General features: G+C 55.1%; 1 protein-coding gene across 3 annotated transcripts; it reads left to right on the top strand.

The window, feature by feature from the left end:
- Positions 1-1,912: 1,912 nt before the first annotated feature.
- Positions 1,913-19,826, top strand: COQ8B (coenzyme Q8B). 3 transcript variants are annotated; one of them, XM_043998915.1, is made up of 14 exons: positions 1,913-2,130; positions 2,526-2,762; positions 2,968-3,034; positions 6,500-6,577; positions 6,671-6,790; positions 6,905-6,990; positions 7,081-7,221; positions 7,322-7,403; positions 7,590-7,683; positions 9,119-9,260; positions 9,442-9,549; positions 9,641-9,706; positions 18,964-19,050; positions 19,137-19,826. In XM_043998915.1, exons 2-14 carry the CDS (start codon positions 2,529-2,531, stop codon positions 19,419-19,421), a joined length of 1,590 nt encoding a protein of 529 aa, XP_043854850.1. In that variant the 5' UTR covers positions 1,913-2,130; positions 2,526-2,528; the 3' UTR covers positions 19,422-19,826. The 3 variants fall into 3 exon arrangements, with proteins under 3 accessions (XP_043854850.1, XP_043854848.1, XP_043854849.1); XM_043998913.1 differs by having other exon boundaries at positions 1,915-2,130; positions 6,668-6,790; XM_043998914.1 differs by having other exon boundaries at positions 1,915-2,134; positions 6,668-6,790.
- The last annotated feature ends 395 nt before the right edge of the window (positions 19,827-20,221 follow it).

Genomic DNA, 20,221 nt, shown 5'->3' with positions numbered 1-20,221 from the left:
AAGCATCCAAGCTTTCCTCACCCCACCCCAAAAAGGAACTTTCCACTTTCAGGTGAACACCCCATCTATCCTCTATAAAAGCTTTTGCCTTCCTTCTGTTCTGGGAGGAGAGTGTTTCTTTTTTTTGTTTGTTTTTTTGCAGGACAATGGGGGTTAAGTGACTTGCCCAGGGTCACACAGCTAGTAAGTGTCAAGTGTCTGAGGCCGGATTTGAACTCAGGCACTCCTGAATCCTGGGCCGGTGCTTTATTCACTGCTCCACCTAGCCGCCCCAGGAGAGTGTTTCTGAGCCCTTCTCCCCAAGGGTGGTCTTTGATTTACCCCTTGGTCACGGTCACGTTCTCTAGTGCCAAATAAAAGACCATTTTAATCCTAATAGGACTGTATTCTAGAGTGTAATTCTTTTTGTTGTTGTTTTTTGTTTTTGTTTTTTTGGTGAGGCAATTGGGGTTAAGTGACTTGCCCAGGGTCACACAGCTAGTAAGTGTTAAGTGTCTGAGGCTGGATTTGAACTCAGGTCCTCCTGACTCCAGGGCCAGTGCTCTATCCACTACGCCATCTAGCTGCCCCAACAGGGTAATTATTTATTGAGGAATACCTAAGGACCCACACACACACATATACACACACACCTTTTCCCCGTGACACTATGTCCTAGGCATTGTGTTGAGCTAGAGTAACTACACACCAGCTACGATGTTTATAAAAAAATCTATTCAGTGTCTATATATACTATGGGAGGTCATTTCAAAGGGAAAGTAAAATGTGTGCAGTGGGAGGTGAGGGAGCTGGAGACAAGGGACGGACACCTAAGTGCCTTTGGAATAAGAGATTTCTGGCGTCTGGTCCAGATGTCTGTACCTAGATAGGAGCTCTCAACAGCCCACTCACCTGACTCACAGGTCGGTGCCTCACTACAGTGAGGGGTGGTGAGAACACTGAGGGGACTTTCAACTGAAACTGAATCACTTGCAGGGGTTGGGGTCAGATACAGCCTAGAGTGAGTCACAAGGGAACAGTCTCAAAGTAGGGAGGTTTCTGGGGCCCTTTTCTAGCCCCCCTAGGAAGAATGGGACCTGGAAAAAATGACAGGTGCTGGGATGAGTCAGCTATGCTCACTCCAGTGTGTGGAGGCTGGAATTCTCCCAGGCCCTCCCAGCTGGCGCCGCTCTCTCCCCCCACCCATGCCACCCCCACCTCGGACTTCCTAAAATGCCAGGGCTGACTCAGGTCTCTACGGTTCTGCATCTCATTCCTATCAATATGCAGGGCACAGCATCCTCCCTCTCCCCCAGGTCCTTCCCACTTCCCCAAACCTAATAAGCAGTGGGGAGGGGAGAGGGGAAGTATACCAAGAGAGAAGCCCTGGTGGAACTAAATGCCAGGATGTCAGAGGCAGTGAGAAGAGTGAATCAGGGAGAGATAATTAAGGAATAGTATTTGCACAGAGCTAGGATTTAAACCTCTTATCAGTTTTGAGCCTCAGGGCAACTAAGTCAAGGACTCTAAGGGTCTAAGTGAACCCAGGCTGCCGGGGTCGGGATATAGGCGAAAGTGAGGCTCTGGGAGGTTAAATGACTTGCCCAGTCACACAGTTATCAGGTCTCCCTGACTCCAAGGAAGAGGAAGGAAAACTGAGTGAGGGTGGGGAGCAGAAGGCAGGACAATGCCACAGGAGAGCTGAAGTGGGGCGGGGGGGGGGGGCCCTGCAAGAAAGGGGGGTTAAGTGGGAGCATGCACAGGAGGGAGAAACGGGAACAAAAATGGGAGGCCGTGAAGGCAGGAGGGAGCATTAGGGTGGAGGGGGCGCCTGTTAGGGAAGAGGAGTAAAAGTGCAGAGTGGGAAGGGGGCGGTGGAGGGCAGTGGGGACGGGAAGGGACATAAGCAGAGACGTGAGGCCACGCCCCCAATCCCTCCCCGAGGCCTGGCCCCGCCCCCGCCTCTGCACGCGTGCGCCCCTCCCCAATCTTCCTCCTCTCTTGTGGCTCGGGCTCCCGTCAGTCAGTGCGGCTGCTCGCCCTGTCATTGGCCACGATCGGGAAGAGAGGGCGGGGCCCCCGGAAGTTGGGAGGGGTGCTGAATTTACGGACAGGACCTGGAGGAAGGGGGGCCTAGCACGAGGAGGAGCTGTGGGTACCTAGCAACGGAGGAGGAGGCAGGAGGGGCGGTGGGGGGGGCACAGAGAAAGAGGAGGGGGAGAAGGGGGAGGGGCAGAGAGAAGGGGGGGACGGAGAGGAGGAGGGGAGAAGGCTCAGAGAAGTAGAGGAGGGGGCTCAAGCGGGGAGAGAGAAGGGGGAGTGGGTAGAGGAGAGAGGGGCCAAGAGGGAGGGAAGAGGGGGCCAAGGGGGAGAGAGAAGGGGGGGCAGTAGAGAGGGGCCACAGAGAGAAAGGGAAGACTAGAGAAGAGAGAAAGAAGGCAGCATGGGGAGGGGCAGAGAGCCGAAGGAAGGTGCAGAGCAGGGGTCAGGGACCCTGGTGATGTGCAGGGGAAGAGCTCAGCCCCCTCCTCTGCTCCCTCCCCCAGGCCATGTGGTCTGAACGTGTCAGAGGGACTGCCAGGAGACTGGGCCGGGCTCTGGGCCCCACCACTGTCACCAGAGGGAATTGTCAGTGGCCCCCAGCCTCCCCCTCCCACCCCCACCATGCCTCAAGTGCCAGGACCCAGAAGAGTGAGGGGCCAGCCGCGGCCTCTGGGCTGAGCAGAGAAGACATCCAGAGAGCCCGAGAAGCGGCCCCTCCCAGAATGGGGCTGAGACCCCAGGTAATGCGCCCCCGAAAGCCTCTCTTGTGCCCACACTGCCTGCCCCCTGGCAGCCTCTCCTCTACCTTGCCCCAAAGAGTGCCCTCTATGCTGTCTCCTAACTGAGGGCTCCCACTGACTCAACCCCAGCCCCTTCCCCACAGTGCCCCTCCCCAGGCCTCACCAGTCAACCACCCCAACTTCCCCCTCCCCCTGATTTCCCCAGCTAAGTGAGCGTGCCCGGGAGCGAAAGGTGCCTGCTTCTCGAATCAGCCGCCTGGCCAACTTTGGGGGTAGGTACCACCCTGTACAGCTGGAGACGAGGTGTCCAAAGGGGCCCAGATACTGAGGGACAGGCTCAGAGAAGGAAAACACCAGAGTCGTGGGCTAAGGAAGGCCGCACTAACCATCTGCCACTTCAGGAGGTGTTCAAGGGGCCACGGACGTGGGGGTGATCACTGTCAGACACAGGTTGTAACCCATCATTTCTCATGTCACTTTTAGCACCCATCCTCCATGATTATGTAGCAGGGATGTGATATAAGGGGCAGCTAGGTGGCGCAATAGATAGAGCACTGGCCCTGGAATCAGGAGGACCTGAGTTCAAATTCGACCTCAGACACTTAACACTTATAGCTGTGTGACCTTGGGCAAGTCACTTAACCCCAATTGCCTCACTAAAAAAAAAAAAGAAAAGAAGAAATAACCCTATAACATACTCAACAAGTAATTTGGGGCAGCTAGGTGGCACAGTAGATAGAGCACCGGCCCTGAAGTCAGGAGGACCTGAGTTCAAATCCGACCTCAGACACTTAACACTTACTAGCTGTGTGACCTTGGGCAAGTCACTTGACCCCAATTGCCTCACCAAAAAAAAAATATGTATATATATATATTAAGGGAAGTCATATGAGGGAAACAAGCCAAGCCAGGAGAATCCAAGAGATCTGGCCCATGTCAGAGAGACTGAGTGGGATGACTAGTGCTCTAAGGCACTGAGCTAAGTGCTGGGGATACAAAAAGAGGCAAAAGACAGTCCCTGCCCTCAGGGAGCAGGGACACAGTGAGCAAGCAAATAGATACAAAGTGAGCTACATGCAGGATAAATAGGAGATAATTGAATAATTGAAAAAGGGAAGGCACTGGAATGAGGGGGGTGGGGAGAAGGCTTCCTGAAGAAGGTGGGATCTTAGATGGGACTTTAAGGAGGCTTTGGAGGTGAATAGTTGTTGGAGTGGAGGGGGAGTGTTCGGGGGGGGGGGGGGGGCAGCCAGAATGAAGGCCTCAAGTCAAGAGATGGGAATGTCTTGTTCATGGACTGGCCAGGATTTCAGTATCCCTGGATCAAAGAGAACGTGTAGGGTATAAGAAGACTGGGGGTAGCTAGGTGGCGTAGTGGATAGAACTCAGGAGGACCTGAGTTCAAATCCAGTCTCTCACACAGCTTACTAGTTGTGTGACCCTGGGCAAGTCACTTAACCCTCATTGACCTGCAAAAAAAGAAGACTGGAAAGGGAAAAGGGGGCTTTGAGTGCCAAAAAGAACATTTTGTATTTGTTCCTGGAGGCGATAGGGAGCCAATGATATTTATTAAGTCTTTGTGGGTTTGTGTGATTTGATCAGATCTGTGATTTAGGAAAGTTGCCGAATAAGGATGGACTGCAGTGGGGAGAGACAGGAGGCCGACAGACACCTCCCTCCACATCCCCCCACCCCCAGCAGTTGTGGCAGTGATCCAGGGGTGAAGTGATGAGGGCCTGTACCAGAGGGGGTGGTATTCAAGAGATGCTGCAGAGGTGACGTCAGGTGGCCTTGGCAACAGCTTAGATGTGGCTGGGGGGGAGTGAGAGTGAGAGTCCAGGGTCACTTCTAGGTTGGAAGCCTGAGGGACTGGGAGGACGGGGCTGCCTTCTATAGTTAGAAGGAAGGTGAGGCCAAGGAGGGTTGGTGGGGGGTGGGGAGAGTTCTGTTTTGGACATGCTGAGTTTGAGATGTCTGTGAGATGCCCAGTTCAAGATGTCTGAAAGTCAGCTGAAGATGGAAGTCTGGAGGTGAGCAGAGAGTTTGGGGCAGGAATGGTAGATTTGCGAATAGCAGCATTAAATCCTTGGGAGCTGATGAGATTACCCAGTGAAGTCATCTGAAGTCAAATTTGAACTCAGGTCCTACTGAATCCAGGGGCAGTGCTTTATCTACTTCACCACCTAACTGCCCCCGCAGTTGTCATTTCAAGCCTTCCAAAGTCTGTCTCCCATCTACCTTTTCAGTCTTCTTTTGTGTCCTTAGTCAGATTGGCCATCTGGCCGAACCCTATCCAGAACCTTCTATTTCCCACCTCCAGGCCTTTGCCCAAGCAGAATTTATACACACACACACACACACACACACATACACACTCACTCACACTCATGCCAAATCCCTCATTCCTCTCTCCTCACCTTGCCCTCAGAAGCCCCAGCTTGGCCCTTCCTTCCCACAGAACCTGCCCAGCAATTAGGAAATGCCTTTGGCTGTTTTGTACATAGTGTGGCTGTGGCATTGCCCTCAGTAGCCTGTAAGCCCTTCAGGGCAATGGCTGTTCCAGTTTTGTCTCTATCAGCAGCACATACTGCCTAGTATACAGTGAATGCTTAATAAACGCTGGTCAAATCTGTTGGTCAGGGGCAGCTAGGTGGCGAAGTAGATAGAGCACCGGCCCTGGATTCAGGAGGACCTGAGTTCAAATCTGGCCTCAGACCTTTGACACTTATTAGCTGTGTGACCCTGGGCAAGTCACTTAACCCCAATTGCCTCACCAAAAAAAAACAACCAAACCCCCAAATCTGTTGGTCAACAAGCATTTGGAAAAACTATAGAGATGAATTTTGAGGGAGAAAGTGCTCATAGCAGAGGGGGCAGCAACATCTTTCCATAGGAGAGAACGTCTGTGCTGAGCTGGGAGGAAGGTCAGGGTTATCAGGGGCAGAGAACAGCCTGTGCAAAGGACAGAGGTAGGAGATGGAGTGTGTGTGAAGCTAGGGAAAGATCGAGTGGGCCCAGGAAGTCAGGCCAGAAAGAGAAACGGGGGAGGGGGAGGCGCCATTCAGTGCCTTGTGAACTGAGAAGATTGCTTAACCCTTCTGGGCCTTTGTTTCCTTATCTGTAAATGGAGGGTGTTGGACTAAATCAGGGCTTCTTCACCTTTTTCCTTTCATGACCCTGGTATATGGGCATATAAAATAGGGACGTTTGACCTTCTACTGTTGCCAGATTATTATTTTTTTTTCCAACTGCTACATTCAATTACGGGACCCCCTGGGTCACAACCCACAGTTTAAGAAGCTTTGAACTAGATGGGCCACTCAGGTCCTTTCCCCTTTGAAAGCTCTGAGCCTGTGTCTGGAACAGAAGACGATGGCTTGAGAGGCACCTGCTCCAGACAGCACAAGTGCAAGATGTCTAGCAAGGCAACTGTAGCGAACAGCGAGAGAGCCGTGTAGGAGGGGGCCTGGCCTCCCAGGGAGGCCGTGGGCTCCTCCCCAAGACCCTCTGGCAGGGCTAAAGCAGAAAGGATTTACAGGCCTTCTATTGGAAATAGTCTTCGTGGCTTCCAGGGCCCTGCTAGCGCTGAGATTCCGTGATGCCGGGACAGATGATGGGAGGGAGGCAGGCTGAGGAGAGCCCAGGCCAAAGGGAAAGATGGAAAGGGTGTGAGGGGACTGACGACGGGGACAAGGCCGTGGGGACCACGCAGCGCCTAACTCTGCCTCCCACCCCAGGACTAGCAGTGGGCCTGGGCGTGGGCACCCTGATTGAAGTGGCCAAGACCTCGCTGGCAGGAGGGCCGGCTGGCAGGGGTGAGTGAGAATGCCCCAGAGGGGCGGCTGGGCGGGGCGGCCCTGGCTGTAGGTCCTCCATCGTCCCAACACCCACCCTTCCTTCCCTAGAAGAAGGCCCTGTCCTGGGTCCCAGCCCCTTCCTCTCGGAAGCCAATGCTGAGCGAATAGTAAGGACGCTGTGCACCGTTCGAGGAGCAGCTCTCAAGGTTGGCCAGATGTTAAGCATCCAGGGTATGGAGCCCGGCCCTCCCCCCAAGCCCCCGGCCCCAACAGTTGCCCCTCACGGCCCTACCTACCCCTGAGCCCTGCAGCCCTGAACCTCCCACCCCTCCCTGCCGTCCCCAGACAACAGCTTCATCAGCCCCCAGCTGCAGCGCATCTTTGAGAGGGTCCGGCAGAGTGCCGACTTCATGCCCCGCTGGCAGATGATGGTGAGTGTCTGGGGGTGCTGCTTGGCACGGTGGCCATGGGGTGGTGGCAGGCCTGACCTCCCGACCACCCTGTGGCCTGCCTCACCCCAGAGAGTCCTGGAGGAAGAACTGGGCCGGGACTGGCGGACCAAGATGGGCTCCCTGGAGGAGAGGCCGTTCGCTGCCGCCTCCATTGGCCAGGTGCACCAGGGCGTCCTACAGGACGGGACCGAGGTGGCTGTGAAGATCCAGGTAAGCTGCAGGCTCGGGAGGGAGGGTGGGGCAGGGCATCTGGCCCTGACGCCCAACACAAGACTGAGGGTCCCGATGGCACGTGTCCCCTGCCTCACAGTACCCAGGTGTGGCCCAGAGCATTCAGAGTGACATGGACAATCTGCTGGCCGTGTTGAAGATGAGTGTGAGCTTGCCTGAAGGTGAGCCTGCGGGGAGGGGGCCCTGAAGCCCCGGATACCAACCGGCTGTGAGACAGACTCTCAGCCTCCATTTCCTCATCTGGCAAATGGGGACGATGATAGCCCCTCCCTCCCGGATCAGGGAGTTGACAGTTCTGTGCACCCTCTAAGGCCTGGTACAGGCTGCTGGTGATATCTTTCCCACAGGCCTCTTTGCTGAGCAGAGTCTCCAGGCTTTGCAGCGGGAGCTGGCATGGGAGTGTGACTATCGTCGGGAGGCTGCCTGTGCCCGCAGCTTCAGGTGAGCGGCCCGGACCTGTGGCCAGCCCTGTGTGACCCCAACGGCAGCCTAGGAGGTGCAGAGGCCTGCCCTTCCAGTAGGGGCAACGAGAATCTCCCCCCTCACATACCCACACATGCACACGCACACACCCCAGAGCTTCGGAGAGTGAGGAGGCCCCTCATCTGGTCCCACATCCATCTGGCTCGCTGTGTCCACTTCTGGCCGCCACGACCTAGAGTGAACCTTGTTAAGTTGGACAGTGCCCAGAGGCGGGCGGCCGGGACAGGAAGGGCCTGGAGTCTGTGTCACTTGAGAAACAACCAGAGATGTTGTTTTGGTCAGAGAAGAGAAGGCCCAGCAGGGGCTCTGTCGAGGCTGACTGTCTGGCAATGCTTTCTTCCAGTCAGAGCTGGCCTGAAGTGGAGGTGAGCCTCCCTCTGCCCCAGCGGGTCCTCAGTCAGGAGACTGAGAGCCCCCTGGGGTTAGGGGCCTTCCATGAGGGAGAGGAGGGGAGGGAAGGGGAGCCAAGCCCAGAGGTGGGAAGTCACTCAGGACTTAGTCCTGCAGACACACACAAAAGGCCAAGGCCATCCAAAGGGCAGAATCTTCAGCAACTTAGTTCAGTCCGTCAGTCAATAGGTGCACAAGACAAGATTCAAATCCAGGGCTTGCTGACGCTTGAGTTCGTCTCACCAAGCGTGCCTATGTTTACTCTATACGTTTGGATTAATAGCTTTTTATGGAGCCAGAATCTCTCCCAGTATTCCCCTCACCTTCCCTCCCAGAGGGTCAAATAATAGAACATAGAACAAAGTATATTTCGAAGGAAAAAAATCAGCAAAACTTCTTAATCCACCAACTAAGCCTGATGTTCTCTGCAGTGTTCCACACCCCGGGTCTCCACCCCCCACCCCTCCTGCAGAGGAGGGGGGGGGGGCTTCTAGCTCTTCTTCACCCCCATTGATGAAGCACCTACTACATGCTGGGCGCAGGGTTAGAAAGGCCTGGATTTCACCCTCCCATGCCCGGGGCAAGTCTCTAAGACTGTGACCTCAAGGCTGGTGCCCCAGGAAATCCCTACTTGACTGTGCCAAGCACTGTGCTTGGCACTGAGGAGAGAGAGACAAAAACAGGCTGACCTCGAAAAGCTTCTGTTCTATCAGGAGGAGGACAGATAAGACACACGGTCGTGTCCAGAGAGGAGGCTGTGGCCCCTGAGGGAGCCACCAGGAGAGTCCTCGGGAGCAGCCGGGCCTGGAAAGGAGGCCCCCGGGGGTCAAGAAGCAGAGCCCAGGCCATCTTCTAAGTCACTGCAGACAGAGCCAGGTGACCGAGCCTCCCTCTAAACCCTTATTTTACCAGTGAGGAAATGTAGGCAGCCCTTGAGAGGAGAGCAGGCCCTGAGGGGGCCGAGCCCCTTCCTCGTCCCACTTCCCATCCCTGTGACCTGCAGGCAGCTCCTGGAGGGGGACCCTTTCTTCCGGGTGCCTGCTGTGATCGAGGAGCTGAGCACAGGCCGGGTGTTGGCCATGGAGATGGCCACCGGGGTGCCCCTGGACCAGTGCCAGGGCCTGAGCCAAGACGTCCGCAACCAGGTAAGGGGGGGCCGAGAAGCTGCAATCGGAGTCAGAGGACCCGCTTTGGATGGGTCGGGCGGAGACCCACGAGAACCAATGAGCGCTCTGGGCCTGTGGGATCCCCTGAGGGATGGGGGGGTGGCACCAGGGTGAGGGCAGAATCCTAAGAGTCAGCCCCCCTCCCCATCTCACCCCCTAGATCTGCCGTGAGCTCCTGCGGCTCTGCCTTCGAGAACTCTTTGAGTTCCGATTCATGCAGACGGACCCCAACTGGGCCAACTTCCTGTACGACACCTCCAACCACAAGGTGAGTGCCTCCAGACCTGGCTCACCCAGGCAGGAAGGGAGCCCTGGGACCTGCGTCACTTATCAGCCCTGTCCTCTGCTCCTTCCCACAGGTGACCCTGCTGGACTTCGGGGCGAGCCGGGAGTTTGGGTCAGAGTTCACAGACCACTACATCGAGGTGAGTTTCTCCTGCCCTTCAGTAGGGCCGGTCTATAGTGACAGCCTGAATGTCTGTCTGCCCACTCCAGGCTTTGCCCCTTTGGGCTGTGCAGCCTCTACTTCCTGGCTTGTTCGTGTTCTCTTCCCTCCCTCCCTGCTGGGGGTCCCTCCCTTGAGATTCTGTCCTCCAATGCAGCATCCCACCCCACATGGGGAAGGGGGGGCATGACCCTCCTGCTGCCCTCGACCTGGATGTCAGTAAGCCAGAGGCTCAGGGGAAGGACTTGGGACTCCCAACCTAGAGGAGAGAGGGCTGGCTAGCTCCCTTCAAGAACTTGGCCAATGGCTTAGGAAGAACTAGACATTGCATTGGAAAGCACCTGGTGACCACTAGGGGGCACCACTATGGGTATAGAGCACCAGGCCAGAGTCAGGAAGACTTGAGTTCAAATGTAGCTTCAGACACTGTCCAGCTGGATGGCCCTGGGCAAGTGACTTCAGTTTCCTCATCTTTAGAAGAGAGATAATAGCAGCACCCACATCCCAGGGCTGCTGTGAGCATCAAATAAGATGACATACAGAAAGTGCTTTGCCAGCCTGAAAGCACCAGATATTGACATGCTGTTATTATGCTGTGGTCTACTAAGATCTTCAAATCCTCCTCTTTCTCTTTGAAAGATTTATTATATATTTGCTTTTACATGTCCTTCATTTCTGTCTCTGCCCCATTTCCTCTCCCCTCCCCAAAGAGCCGTCCCTTGTGAGGAAAAATCCTCAAAAAGGAAAAAAGGGCAAAAAGCCACTCAGAAAAGCTAACCAGCACACTGGCAGAGGCTGACAATGCCTGCCATAGTTCATGCCCGGCGGGGGGGGGGGGGGGGGGCCCGAGAGCCCTCCTCCAAGGCTGAACTCGGTCATTCAATTTAGTGCTCACACGGTCCTTGGAGGCCTGGGGTTCCTGCCTCTGCTCGCTTCACCTTGTATCAATGCCTTGCCAAGCTTTTCTCCATCCATCACTCCATGGACAGTCTGTTGTATCTACCACCCACAGTCAGTTCAGTTCTCCCCCATGGACAGGTCCCGCTCTGCCCCCAGTTTTCTGGCTGCCAAGGCATTTCCAGCCCCATTGTGGGCTGATGACGCAAATTCTCCTGCTGCCATGTGTGAGAGCTTATGTTGATCCCTATTGGATGTGATGGATAAGGCCATCAGGCCAATGGCCAGAGAGCACCCAGGAGCTCCTCAGAGCTGGGAAGGAGGCGGGCACAGCCTCCAGCATGGTGGCCAGGCCAGCCATCCCAGGAGGAATCTCCTGAAGCACCAAGGGCCGCTTAAAGAATGGCACCAGTCCCCTCAGTCAATCCATCAGCATCTATTAAGCCAAACCCTTGGGATGCAGAGAGGGGCAAGAGACAGGCCCTGGCCTTGAGCTCACAACCTCCTGGGGAGAAAGCACTGAGTACCAAGAAGACAGAGACTGGATAAACTCGAGACAATAAGTAGGCTTTGCTGAAGAGGAAACTGAGGCCAAGGTTCATCAAGTCCCCGTGGTCACACAAGGAGTACCTGACAGGTGAGATTTGGATGCGGTCTCTTCCAGAGGGATCAGCCGGCTCACCAGGCCTCTATCCAAAGAACCGACTCCAGTGCCGACTTGCTCCAGGCCAAGCCCAGACCCCCTGGGCTCCTTTGTTCCGCATGTCTGCCCGGCCAGTCCTGAATCCCCTGAAGTATCCTGGCATGGGGGAGGGTGGCAGAGTGGTGCCGCAGCTGCCGCCCTCTACCCGCCTTCAGAGCCTTGTGTTTGCCCTTCTCCAGTCCTCTGGTCTCTCTCCTGTTCTCCGTGGTCTCTCGCAGGTCACCAATGGTGCCTTGGCCATCCCATCTGCCACCTCCTCCATTCCCCGATGGTGGCAGTCACATGGGCCTAGTGACCCGACTCCCCATTGCCCATTTTTGTCCTGTCCTTTTCACTCTCGAGATCTCCTTGAGAAAGAGAAGCAACAGACGACTGAGCAGCTCGGGCCGCTCTCCCCCATCATGCTCTGGTCCGCCCTCCACAACAGTCCTCCCTCCTGGGGCTCTTGGCTTTCCTCACCAGCTTCTCCTCATTCCGGGGGCTGGGGACCCAACTGGCCCTGCTGCGCTAGCAGACCCCAGCCTCCTCGGCCCTGCCTGGGCAGGAAATCCACCCTCCAGCCTTTTGCCTCTATCCACTTTGTCCCTCCCTTCCCCATCCCAGGCTGCTCAGGCCTTCTGGAATTCTCATCCTGGCCTTCAGTTGGCCTGCTTCTCCTCATACTCTTTCTGTCCCCCCGAACTCACAGAAATCTGCCTTGTCTCAGCAAAGGCTGCAGGCCTGCCCCTCCCCCAGCCGCAGAGGGCCTAGAGGAGGACTCGGCATGCCTGTTAATAATAAGAGCTGTGGGAGCAGGAAGCACTTGGATGAGACTTTAAGGCATTTGCAAAAGTGCTTTGCCTTCATCCTCATTTGATGCTCACACCAGCCCTGAAGTTGGGGCTGTTATTATCTCCATTTTATAGTAGAGGAAACTGAGGCAGCAGGTCCCCTGTACTATGTGGTCACTCAGCTCTGCGGGCCGTCGCCACTGCACGATGGCAGGTCCAGGCTTCTTGTCCCAGCCCTCCTGCTTCCTGTCAGCAGAGGGAGCTGACTTCTTACCTCCGTGTCCTCTTCCCCTGGCCCCCATCTCTGCTTTGATGAGGAGGTGACCTTCCTGCCAAGGTCAGAGGTCAGCTTCTGCTTGAACCTGTGAGACCCTCCCATGTCCATCTTTCTTCCATCTTCAAACTTTCTTTTTCACTGGCTCCTTTTCTGCTGCATCCAGATGTGCCTGGGTTTCTTCCTTAAAATGGAAGGTCTTCCCTTGAGCCTGCCACCCCTTGAAGCCATCACTCATCCTGGCTCTCTCGGCTAAGATCCCTAGAATAAGCAGGGGATACACGTTACCTCCACCTCCTTACCCTCCCCCAACTCTTCAAGCCTTTGTTCTCTGGCTTCTGGTCTGATCATTCAGGAATTGTCACCTCTTGACCACTGTGTGCAGGAGGACCTTTTCTGAAGCCTTTACTGACCTCTCTCTTCCTCTGGTTCCCTCTGGGAAGACCTAACCACTCCTCTGGATCTATTGCCCAGACCCTCGCCAATAGGCATCCTCCATGACCCTCATCTTGGGGCTGCCTCCCGGTGATCTCTTCACCTCCCCTAGGCTCTGGCGTCATCTCCGTGCAGGCGGCTCCCAGATCTCAGGATCTAGCTCTGGCCTTCCCAGCCCAGCATCACCAGCTTCTTCCAGTGAGTCTTCACCTGGACTTCCCATTTCCAAGTAGAACTCATCCTCATTTTCTTTGCTCTTAAACCTGCCCCTCCTCCAGGCTCCCTCTGTCTCTAGACCTTCCCTCAATTTGAAACGTCCCTGGCTCTGCACCCTTCACTCTGAATCAGTTGCTATTAGTGTTTCCAGTCTTCCCTTCATCCATCTCTTTATCACTTCTTATAGCATTGTCTTGTTCCATTCCCCAGTCAATGAGTCAATGTACCTTTTCTTTGCTACCCAAATAGCTCTTGGGTAGACCTCACAGTTGGGGCAGCTAGGTGGCACAGTGGATAAAGAACCGGCCCTGGATTCAGGAAGACCTGAGTTCAAATCTGGCCTCAGACACTTGATACTTATTAGCTGTGTGAACCTAGGCAAGTCACTTAACCCTCATTGCCCCGCCAAAAAAAAAAAAGTTAAATTTTAAAAACCCAAAAAAACACCTCACAGTATATGTGGAGTCTGGTTTTTTGGGTTTGGGGGTTTTTTTGTTTTTCTCAGTGACCTGGATCAAAGCCTGTGGACATTTTAGTCATTTTAATTACATAATTCCAAATTGCTTTCCAAAAGACTTGTACTGAATCGCAGCTCCACCAACAATGCACTGGTATGCCCATTTTCCCACAACCCCTCCACCATTGATTACATTCTCACCTTTTGTCATCTTTGTCACTTTGCTGAATGTGTGGTGAAACCTAGGGGTTGGTTTGTTTTGCGTTTAATAATAGCTAGCTTTAAGGTTTACAAAGCTATGATGTCACCTCATTTGTTCCCCACAACAGCCCTGAGAGGGAAGGGCTATTATTATCCCCATTTTACAGATGAGGAAATGGGTTAAGTGACTTGCCCAGGGTCACACAGCTAGCGGATGTCTGAGGCTGGATTTGAGCTCAGGTCCTCTTGGCTCCAGGTCTAGTGCTTGAACCACTGAACCATGTTCCCTTATTGATCATTTAAAGCCTTCTTTCATATATTTGTTAATAGTTTACCATTCCTTTTTTGATATCAGTTTGCTCGTATCCTGTGACCACTTTTCTTTGTTTTTTCTTTTTTTTTGTTTTGTTTTGTTTTTTTTTGCGGGGCAATGAGGGTTAAGTGACTTGCCCAGGGTCACAAAGCTAGTAAGTGTTAAGTGTCTGAGGCCAGATTTGAACTCAGGTAATCATGACTCCAGGGCCGGTGCTCTATCCACTGCGCCACCTAACTGCCCCCCCCCATATTTTTTTAAAGGCAGTTGGGGTTAAGTGACTTGCCCGGGGCCACACAGTAAGTGTCTGAGGTGAGATTTGAACTCAGGTCTTTTTTGACTGCAGGACCAGTGCTCTATCCAGTACACCACCTAGCTGCCCCTAACTTTTTCAGTAGGTTTCTGATGGAGCCATATAGTTCTCTTTAGCCAATGCTCTCTTCTCCCTTAGTAGAGGGGGGGTGGGGGTTGTTTTTTGTTTGTTTTTTTTGGCAGGGTAATGAGGGTTGAGTGACTTGCCCAGGGTCACACAGCTAGTAAGTGTCAAGTGTCTGAGGCCGGATTTGAACTCAGGTCCTCCTGAATCTAGGGCTGGTGCTTTATCCACTGCGCCACCTAGCTGTCCCCTAGCCATTACTCTCTTGTCCTCATTGGAATTGCTTCTTTTTGTGCCTCCAGAAGTTCATTCTTGAGAGATTGGCATCCCTCCTCACACAGGGACTTCTGCAGAATTAGTCCAAGGGATGCTTCCTGTCCTTTCCCTGATCCTTCTGAAGCCTCTTCTTCCAGGGCGCACCCAATGCCCTGCTTTTCGGTCCTCTATCAAAACCTGGAAGATGGAGCAGTCATTCCCCTGGCCCCCTCCCCTGCAACCCAGTAACCAGACCCTCCGTGTTGTTGGGCATTAGAAGTGGACGAGGCTTTCCCTGGTGCTGCCTCCGCCTTTTTAAGGATGGAATCCTTGGCAAGGCAAGGCAAGGAGTTACTGATGCTTTTGACATCAAGTGCCCTTGCAGATCCCCGAGGTTTGAAGTCACTTGTTACGCTCTCTGGCCTGGGCACTAGGTTTGTGCTGAACTTGCCCTTGACCTCCCCTCTCTGCCCAGGTGGTCTGTAGCACAGCTGCTTTTTCTGCTTCCTTGGCTCTGGGCCCAAATGCCCTGCACCCTTACCTGGATCTGCCCACCTAAGTAGGTAGTGCCGTTCTCTGACATTTCTCCCTGCCTCCTGTCCCTGAGCTCTGCCCCCTGGACGTGGGCTCTGTCCATGGGGCTCAGTGACTGGCCAGGTCCCATTTGCCTCCTGTATTCTAAGGGCCGGCTCACCTCACTGTTAGCTTTCCTGGAGCCATTTGGGCTCGGACGCCGTAGGGTAGGCTCCTTTCTTAGAGTGCGTCTCCTATCAAATGCAGGGTGTCTTTCCGTGGTAAGTTCTCCCTGTGGCATCGAGAGGCCATCAATCGTGGGGTGGCACCGAATGTTTTCTCCCCACACATGCATGCTTCCTTTTCAGCTTCTGGCCCCTTTAAGTTGGTTTGCTCCAGGAAAATGCATTTGGGCAACCCCTAGTAGGGAAATTTGGTTCAGCAACCACTGCATGCCCAGCCTCATGCAAGGCGGTGGGGATGTGAGAGAAAGATGGAGTACTCCCTGCCCTCAGAGAGCTTATGCTCTGCTGCAGGGAGAGAGATCAGTCAATAAGAACCACCATAGCTGGGAGCTAGTGTTTGTGGGCCTCAGTTTCCTCCTCCATAAAATGAGGTCTTTTGTAGTTCTCAATTCATGATGACTTCGAACTTCTCTCTGACCTCTCCTGTTAATATGGGCAATCTGGCTGAAGCCAGGAGCTGCCTTTCTGGCCTAGGAAGCCAGAGGGGATCAGCAGGGGCAATGCTGAAGAATAAGGGAGTGATCTCAAGCCTCTTCCAGGTTCACCTAATGTGATTTAACTTGACCCTCACAACAGCCCAGGTAGGTGAGGAGAAGGAAAGGCAACAAGCATTTATATGGTACACCTACTGTGTACCAAGCACTTTCTACAAATATAATCTTGTGATCCTGTGAGGGAGGTGCTATTGTAACCCCAGTTTACTGTTGGGTAACCTGAAGTTGAGGGGGAGAAAACGACCCTCCCAGGGTCACAGCTTGTCAGTGTCTGAGATGGGGATTTGAACTACCATCTTCTGAGCTCAAGGCCCAGTCCTCTCTCCACCAGCAGCCTGCTACCGAAACCATTTCTTGGTGATTGAGACCTCTAAGCTCTTGGGAGTCAGTAAAGGCCTTCTGGAAGAGGTGGTACCCTCGGGGTCCCTTGGAAGGAGGCGTGGAGGGCAGAGATGTCTTTTCCATGTCTGCGTCTGTGGCTGGCAGAAAAGCTGCTCAAGATCAGCATTTTTAGGAGGCAGCGATGCTCTTTGGGCTGGAACTTTGATGCATGAGGAAAGACAGGCCGGAGGCAGGTGGTGAAGGACTCTGGGGCCCAAGTGGCAGTGGATGGTCTGTCCCAGGAGCAAGAGGCAGGGAGCCAGCAGCAGTGCTTAGGCAAAGGAGAGCTCTGCTTTGGGCATGGGAATCTGGTGGCTAGCTGTGTGGAGGATGCTCTGCAGAGAAAGGAAGCCACTCAGACGTTGCAGTGACTCCAGGCGATGAGCAGACTGGAGAGGTGGCAAGGCCAGGGATGGTGGCCTTGAGGTGCCTAGGACACCATGCCTAGTCCTGTGGACAACTGGTGCCTTGGGATTGCAGCTTGTGGGCAGAAACGGGCTGGACACGTGGACTCCAAAGTCATCCCCCTAGGGATGATTGTGGGGACCCCTGGGGCTGATAATGTATCCCCTAGAGAGGAGGGCCCAGTTTGGAACTCTGGGTTACATTCCCAGGCGGGGCAGGGATGCCCCTGCCGAGCAAACCGAGCACTCGCCCCACAGCCGCAAGCTGGACCTTGCTTTTCCTACGCCACAGTCTGGAAATCTCGCTGGCTTTCTTCAATGCAGCCTTCTCCACTGGCGGCTCCCTTGCCACTCCTGGGCAGCAAGGAGGCCAGCACCACCCCTGCCCCAGGGGCTCCCGTTGCCACTCTAGACTTCCACCTTGTGCATGCACTCCCGGCCAGATCATTTGTGCCTGGGTGAATCCCCCAAGGTGAGCACCCAGTCCAGCCAGGTTTCAGTCTTCTCAGACAGATCTGGAATCTTGGGCACTGGACCTCTCTCATGTGGTCATAGGACTGACCAACAGCTCCTCAAACTGCCTTGCTTGTCCTCCTCTGCTCCTGCCTTTTGGCGGCACCTGCTCCTTGGAAGCCACGCGGGGCACCACCCAGTCATCCAGCGCTCGTGGGGCAGGACCTGGCACCGCTTCCCAGCTCATCCTTCCCCCGGCTGCAGCATCCTTCCGGCCCCCCCCACAGGGCTTCCTTCCTCCTGAGCCCCCTGTTCTTCTCTTCCACGAGGCAGATCCTCCTGCACTTGAACAAAGATGGTGGGACTGCTCCCTGCCCATCCCCCCTACTCCACACTTTGTGGAAGTGAGAGCCTCCATCCGTGGTGGGGGAGAAAGAGTAACCCTGAGCTTTCACTTTGGATGTTTGAGGTGCTATCAGGACACCCAGAGGAAGAAGCACATGGATGGAGAATTTTTGGAAGGCATGTGCATAGAGGGGGGAGTCTAAAGTCCTAGGAAATGGCAAGGAGAGAGTTAAGAGGGCAAAGCCCAGGATACAGGGATCCCCCTATCCTGGAGGCTTAAGAATTCCCAGAGCCCCTGCAGATAACAAAGGTCTGAATTCAAAGGGAGCATCGATCCACCCTCCGGGAGAAGAAAGTGTCTAGAAGGAGAGAGCCTAGGGGTTGTCAGGGTAAGTGGAGGCCAGTGGCCTAGGGGTCTGGCAGCTAAGAGGTCCTTGGTGGCCCTGGCCACAGCATGTTGGGACGAGGGGGACAGATCAGATTGCAGGGACCTGAGCAGAGTTTTAAGGCAGGGGGCACCATAGTGCACAGAGCGGTGGACCTGGAGTGGGGAAGACTCATCTTCCTGAGTTCAAATCCAGCCTCAGACACATGCTGGTTGTGTGACCCTGGGCAAGTCATTTCACCCTGTGGGCCTCAATTTTGTCATCTGTGATATGAGCTGGAAAAGGAGATGGCCAGCCACACCACCCCAGACGGGATTCTGGGGAGTCAGACACAAAACGGCAGCAGCCACAGAGAGCAGCAATGCTGGTACAGACTACAGTGGTAGATGGGTTCCAGAACTTTATTAATAAAGAAGAGAGATGGGGCAGAAGGACAACTGAGTCGGTGCTAAAGGGGACCTTAGAAGTCATCATCTAATCCAACCTCGTTTTATAGACAGGGAAACTGAGGCCCAGGAAGGGGACGCCACTGGGTATATGTGAGCCCTGGTGCCTCTGCATGTGTGATGAGCCGCACCCTGGCCCTACCTTCCCCCAGGGGGGTAACAGCTGTTCCAGGGGCCTGGGGCGCTCCCCTTGCCTAGGGACCTAGGGACCTAGGGGCAGAGGTCGGGCTGGAGGCCGGGCCTGACTCCATAGGATGCAGACCTCTCCTTTGTCCTGGGCTGCAAAGTGGGAATGATGTGCTCCAAGTGGGTGCTGGGAACCTGGGCAGTGTGGCGTCCACAAGGGGGCAGCCAAGTGGGAAGTGGGAGGATGAGCTCTGAGTGTGAGGCTTGGGGTGTGGCTGTGGAAAAGGAGATGGGGTACAGATAGTGTGCCTCACAGGGGCGCCTGTCTGGCCGTGGAGGCCCCTCCCCTCCAGGTGACACCAGGTTCAGATCCTACTTCTGAGGCCAAGTCTCTTCCCTTCTGGACCTAGGTGTTCTCCTATGTAAAATGAAGGGTCTGGAGCACTGGCCCCAGGGGGAGGAGGTAGGGTCTGCCCAGAGAGCAGAGGCCACCCTCACCCCAGGCCTGATGCTTCTTACCCTACTGGGGTCCTTTCCAACTCTCCAGGTGGTAAAGGCTGCTGCAGATGGTGACCGGGCCCGAGTTCTAAAGAAATCCCAGGACCTGAAGTTCTTGACAGGCTTTGAAACTAAGGTGAGGGAAACCAGGAGGGTCACAGTGGGGGAGAAGTGCCCGGGCTGCTTTGGCCTCCCTAATTCCTCTCCCCTACTTCTCCCCAGGCTTTTGCAGAGGCCCATGTGGAAGCAGTCATGATCCTGGGGGAGCCCTTTGCCAGTGCCGGCCCCTACGATTTTGGGTCCGGGGACACAGCTCGCCGGGTCCAGAGCCTGGTACCCATAATGCTGCGCCACCGGTTGTGCCCCCCACCAGAGGAGACCTACGCCCTTCACCGAAAGCTTGCAGGGGCTTTCCTGGCCTGCTCCCGCCTTGGGGCCAACATCCCCTGTGGGGACTTGTTCCATGAGGTCTACCAGCACTACTGGGCTGCTCGCCCGTCGGGCTAACTGTGGCCCTCCCAGGAATCTCCCCAGCCCTTACTCCTGGACCCATGGATCTGATGCAGGAGCCCTCAGGGTCTGCAGTGACTTACCATGAGACCACCCCAAGAGCTCCCAGAGATCTACAGAGAGCCCCTTTCCAGGATAGAGACTCATCCCTCCTCCCTGCAAGGCCCAGGGCTTCCAGCTCCCGTCCTAGGCCGGGGACCATGAGGGGCCTCCCCCACATGGACCTCCTGGAACATAGTGGCCACCCTTTCTCCTTCCCCTTCTGAGCCCCAACCCAGCCCCCGTCTCGGGGAGTGGATGTCCAGATGGCCTGTATGCCTGGGTCCTCCCACCTCCACCAGCTGCCTTCAGGCCCAATGGGCAGTGCATTCAATAATATCCTAAATAAAGGGGAACCACCCTCCCTCTCTCCTACCCCTTCTCATTTTCTGGGATTGAAAAGATGGGAGAGGCTTCTGGGAGTGGGGACTCCAGGTGCAGATGGCCTGGCCAGGCTTGCCCCTCCCCCTCCCCCCAGCCCTGAAAAGCCCAAGCCCCCAACCATCTGTTGCCAAAGGGACAACCTCCCTGCCCCCCACGTGCTGGCCACCTGCTCTGCCAGCTGACAGCCTGGCCCCTACCTCCCCCCCCCATATCCCAGCTTCCTCTAGTGGGGCTAGGGGACACCCATGGGGTACAGCTGAGTCCTGGGGGCTTGAGAGAAGGAAGAGGATGGGGGGGGGCAATGGGAGGCGTCAAAGGCTGGGGCCCTTCTCTGTTCATCAGTTGTCCAGAGGGAGCTTGGTTGAACTGGCCAG

Source organism: Dromiciops gliroides, chromosome 3, assembly GCF_019393635.1.
Source record: "Dromiciops gliroides isolate mDroGli1 chromosome 3, mDroGli1.pri, whole genome shotgun sequence".
Classification (NCBI taxonomy): Eukaryota; Metazoa; Chordata; class Mammalia; order Microbiotheria; family Microbiotheriidae; genus Dromiciops; species Dromiciops gliroides.
Note: the sequence above shows the minus strand (reverse complement) of the source record. Positions and strands in the feature narration are given on the sequence as shown.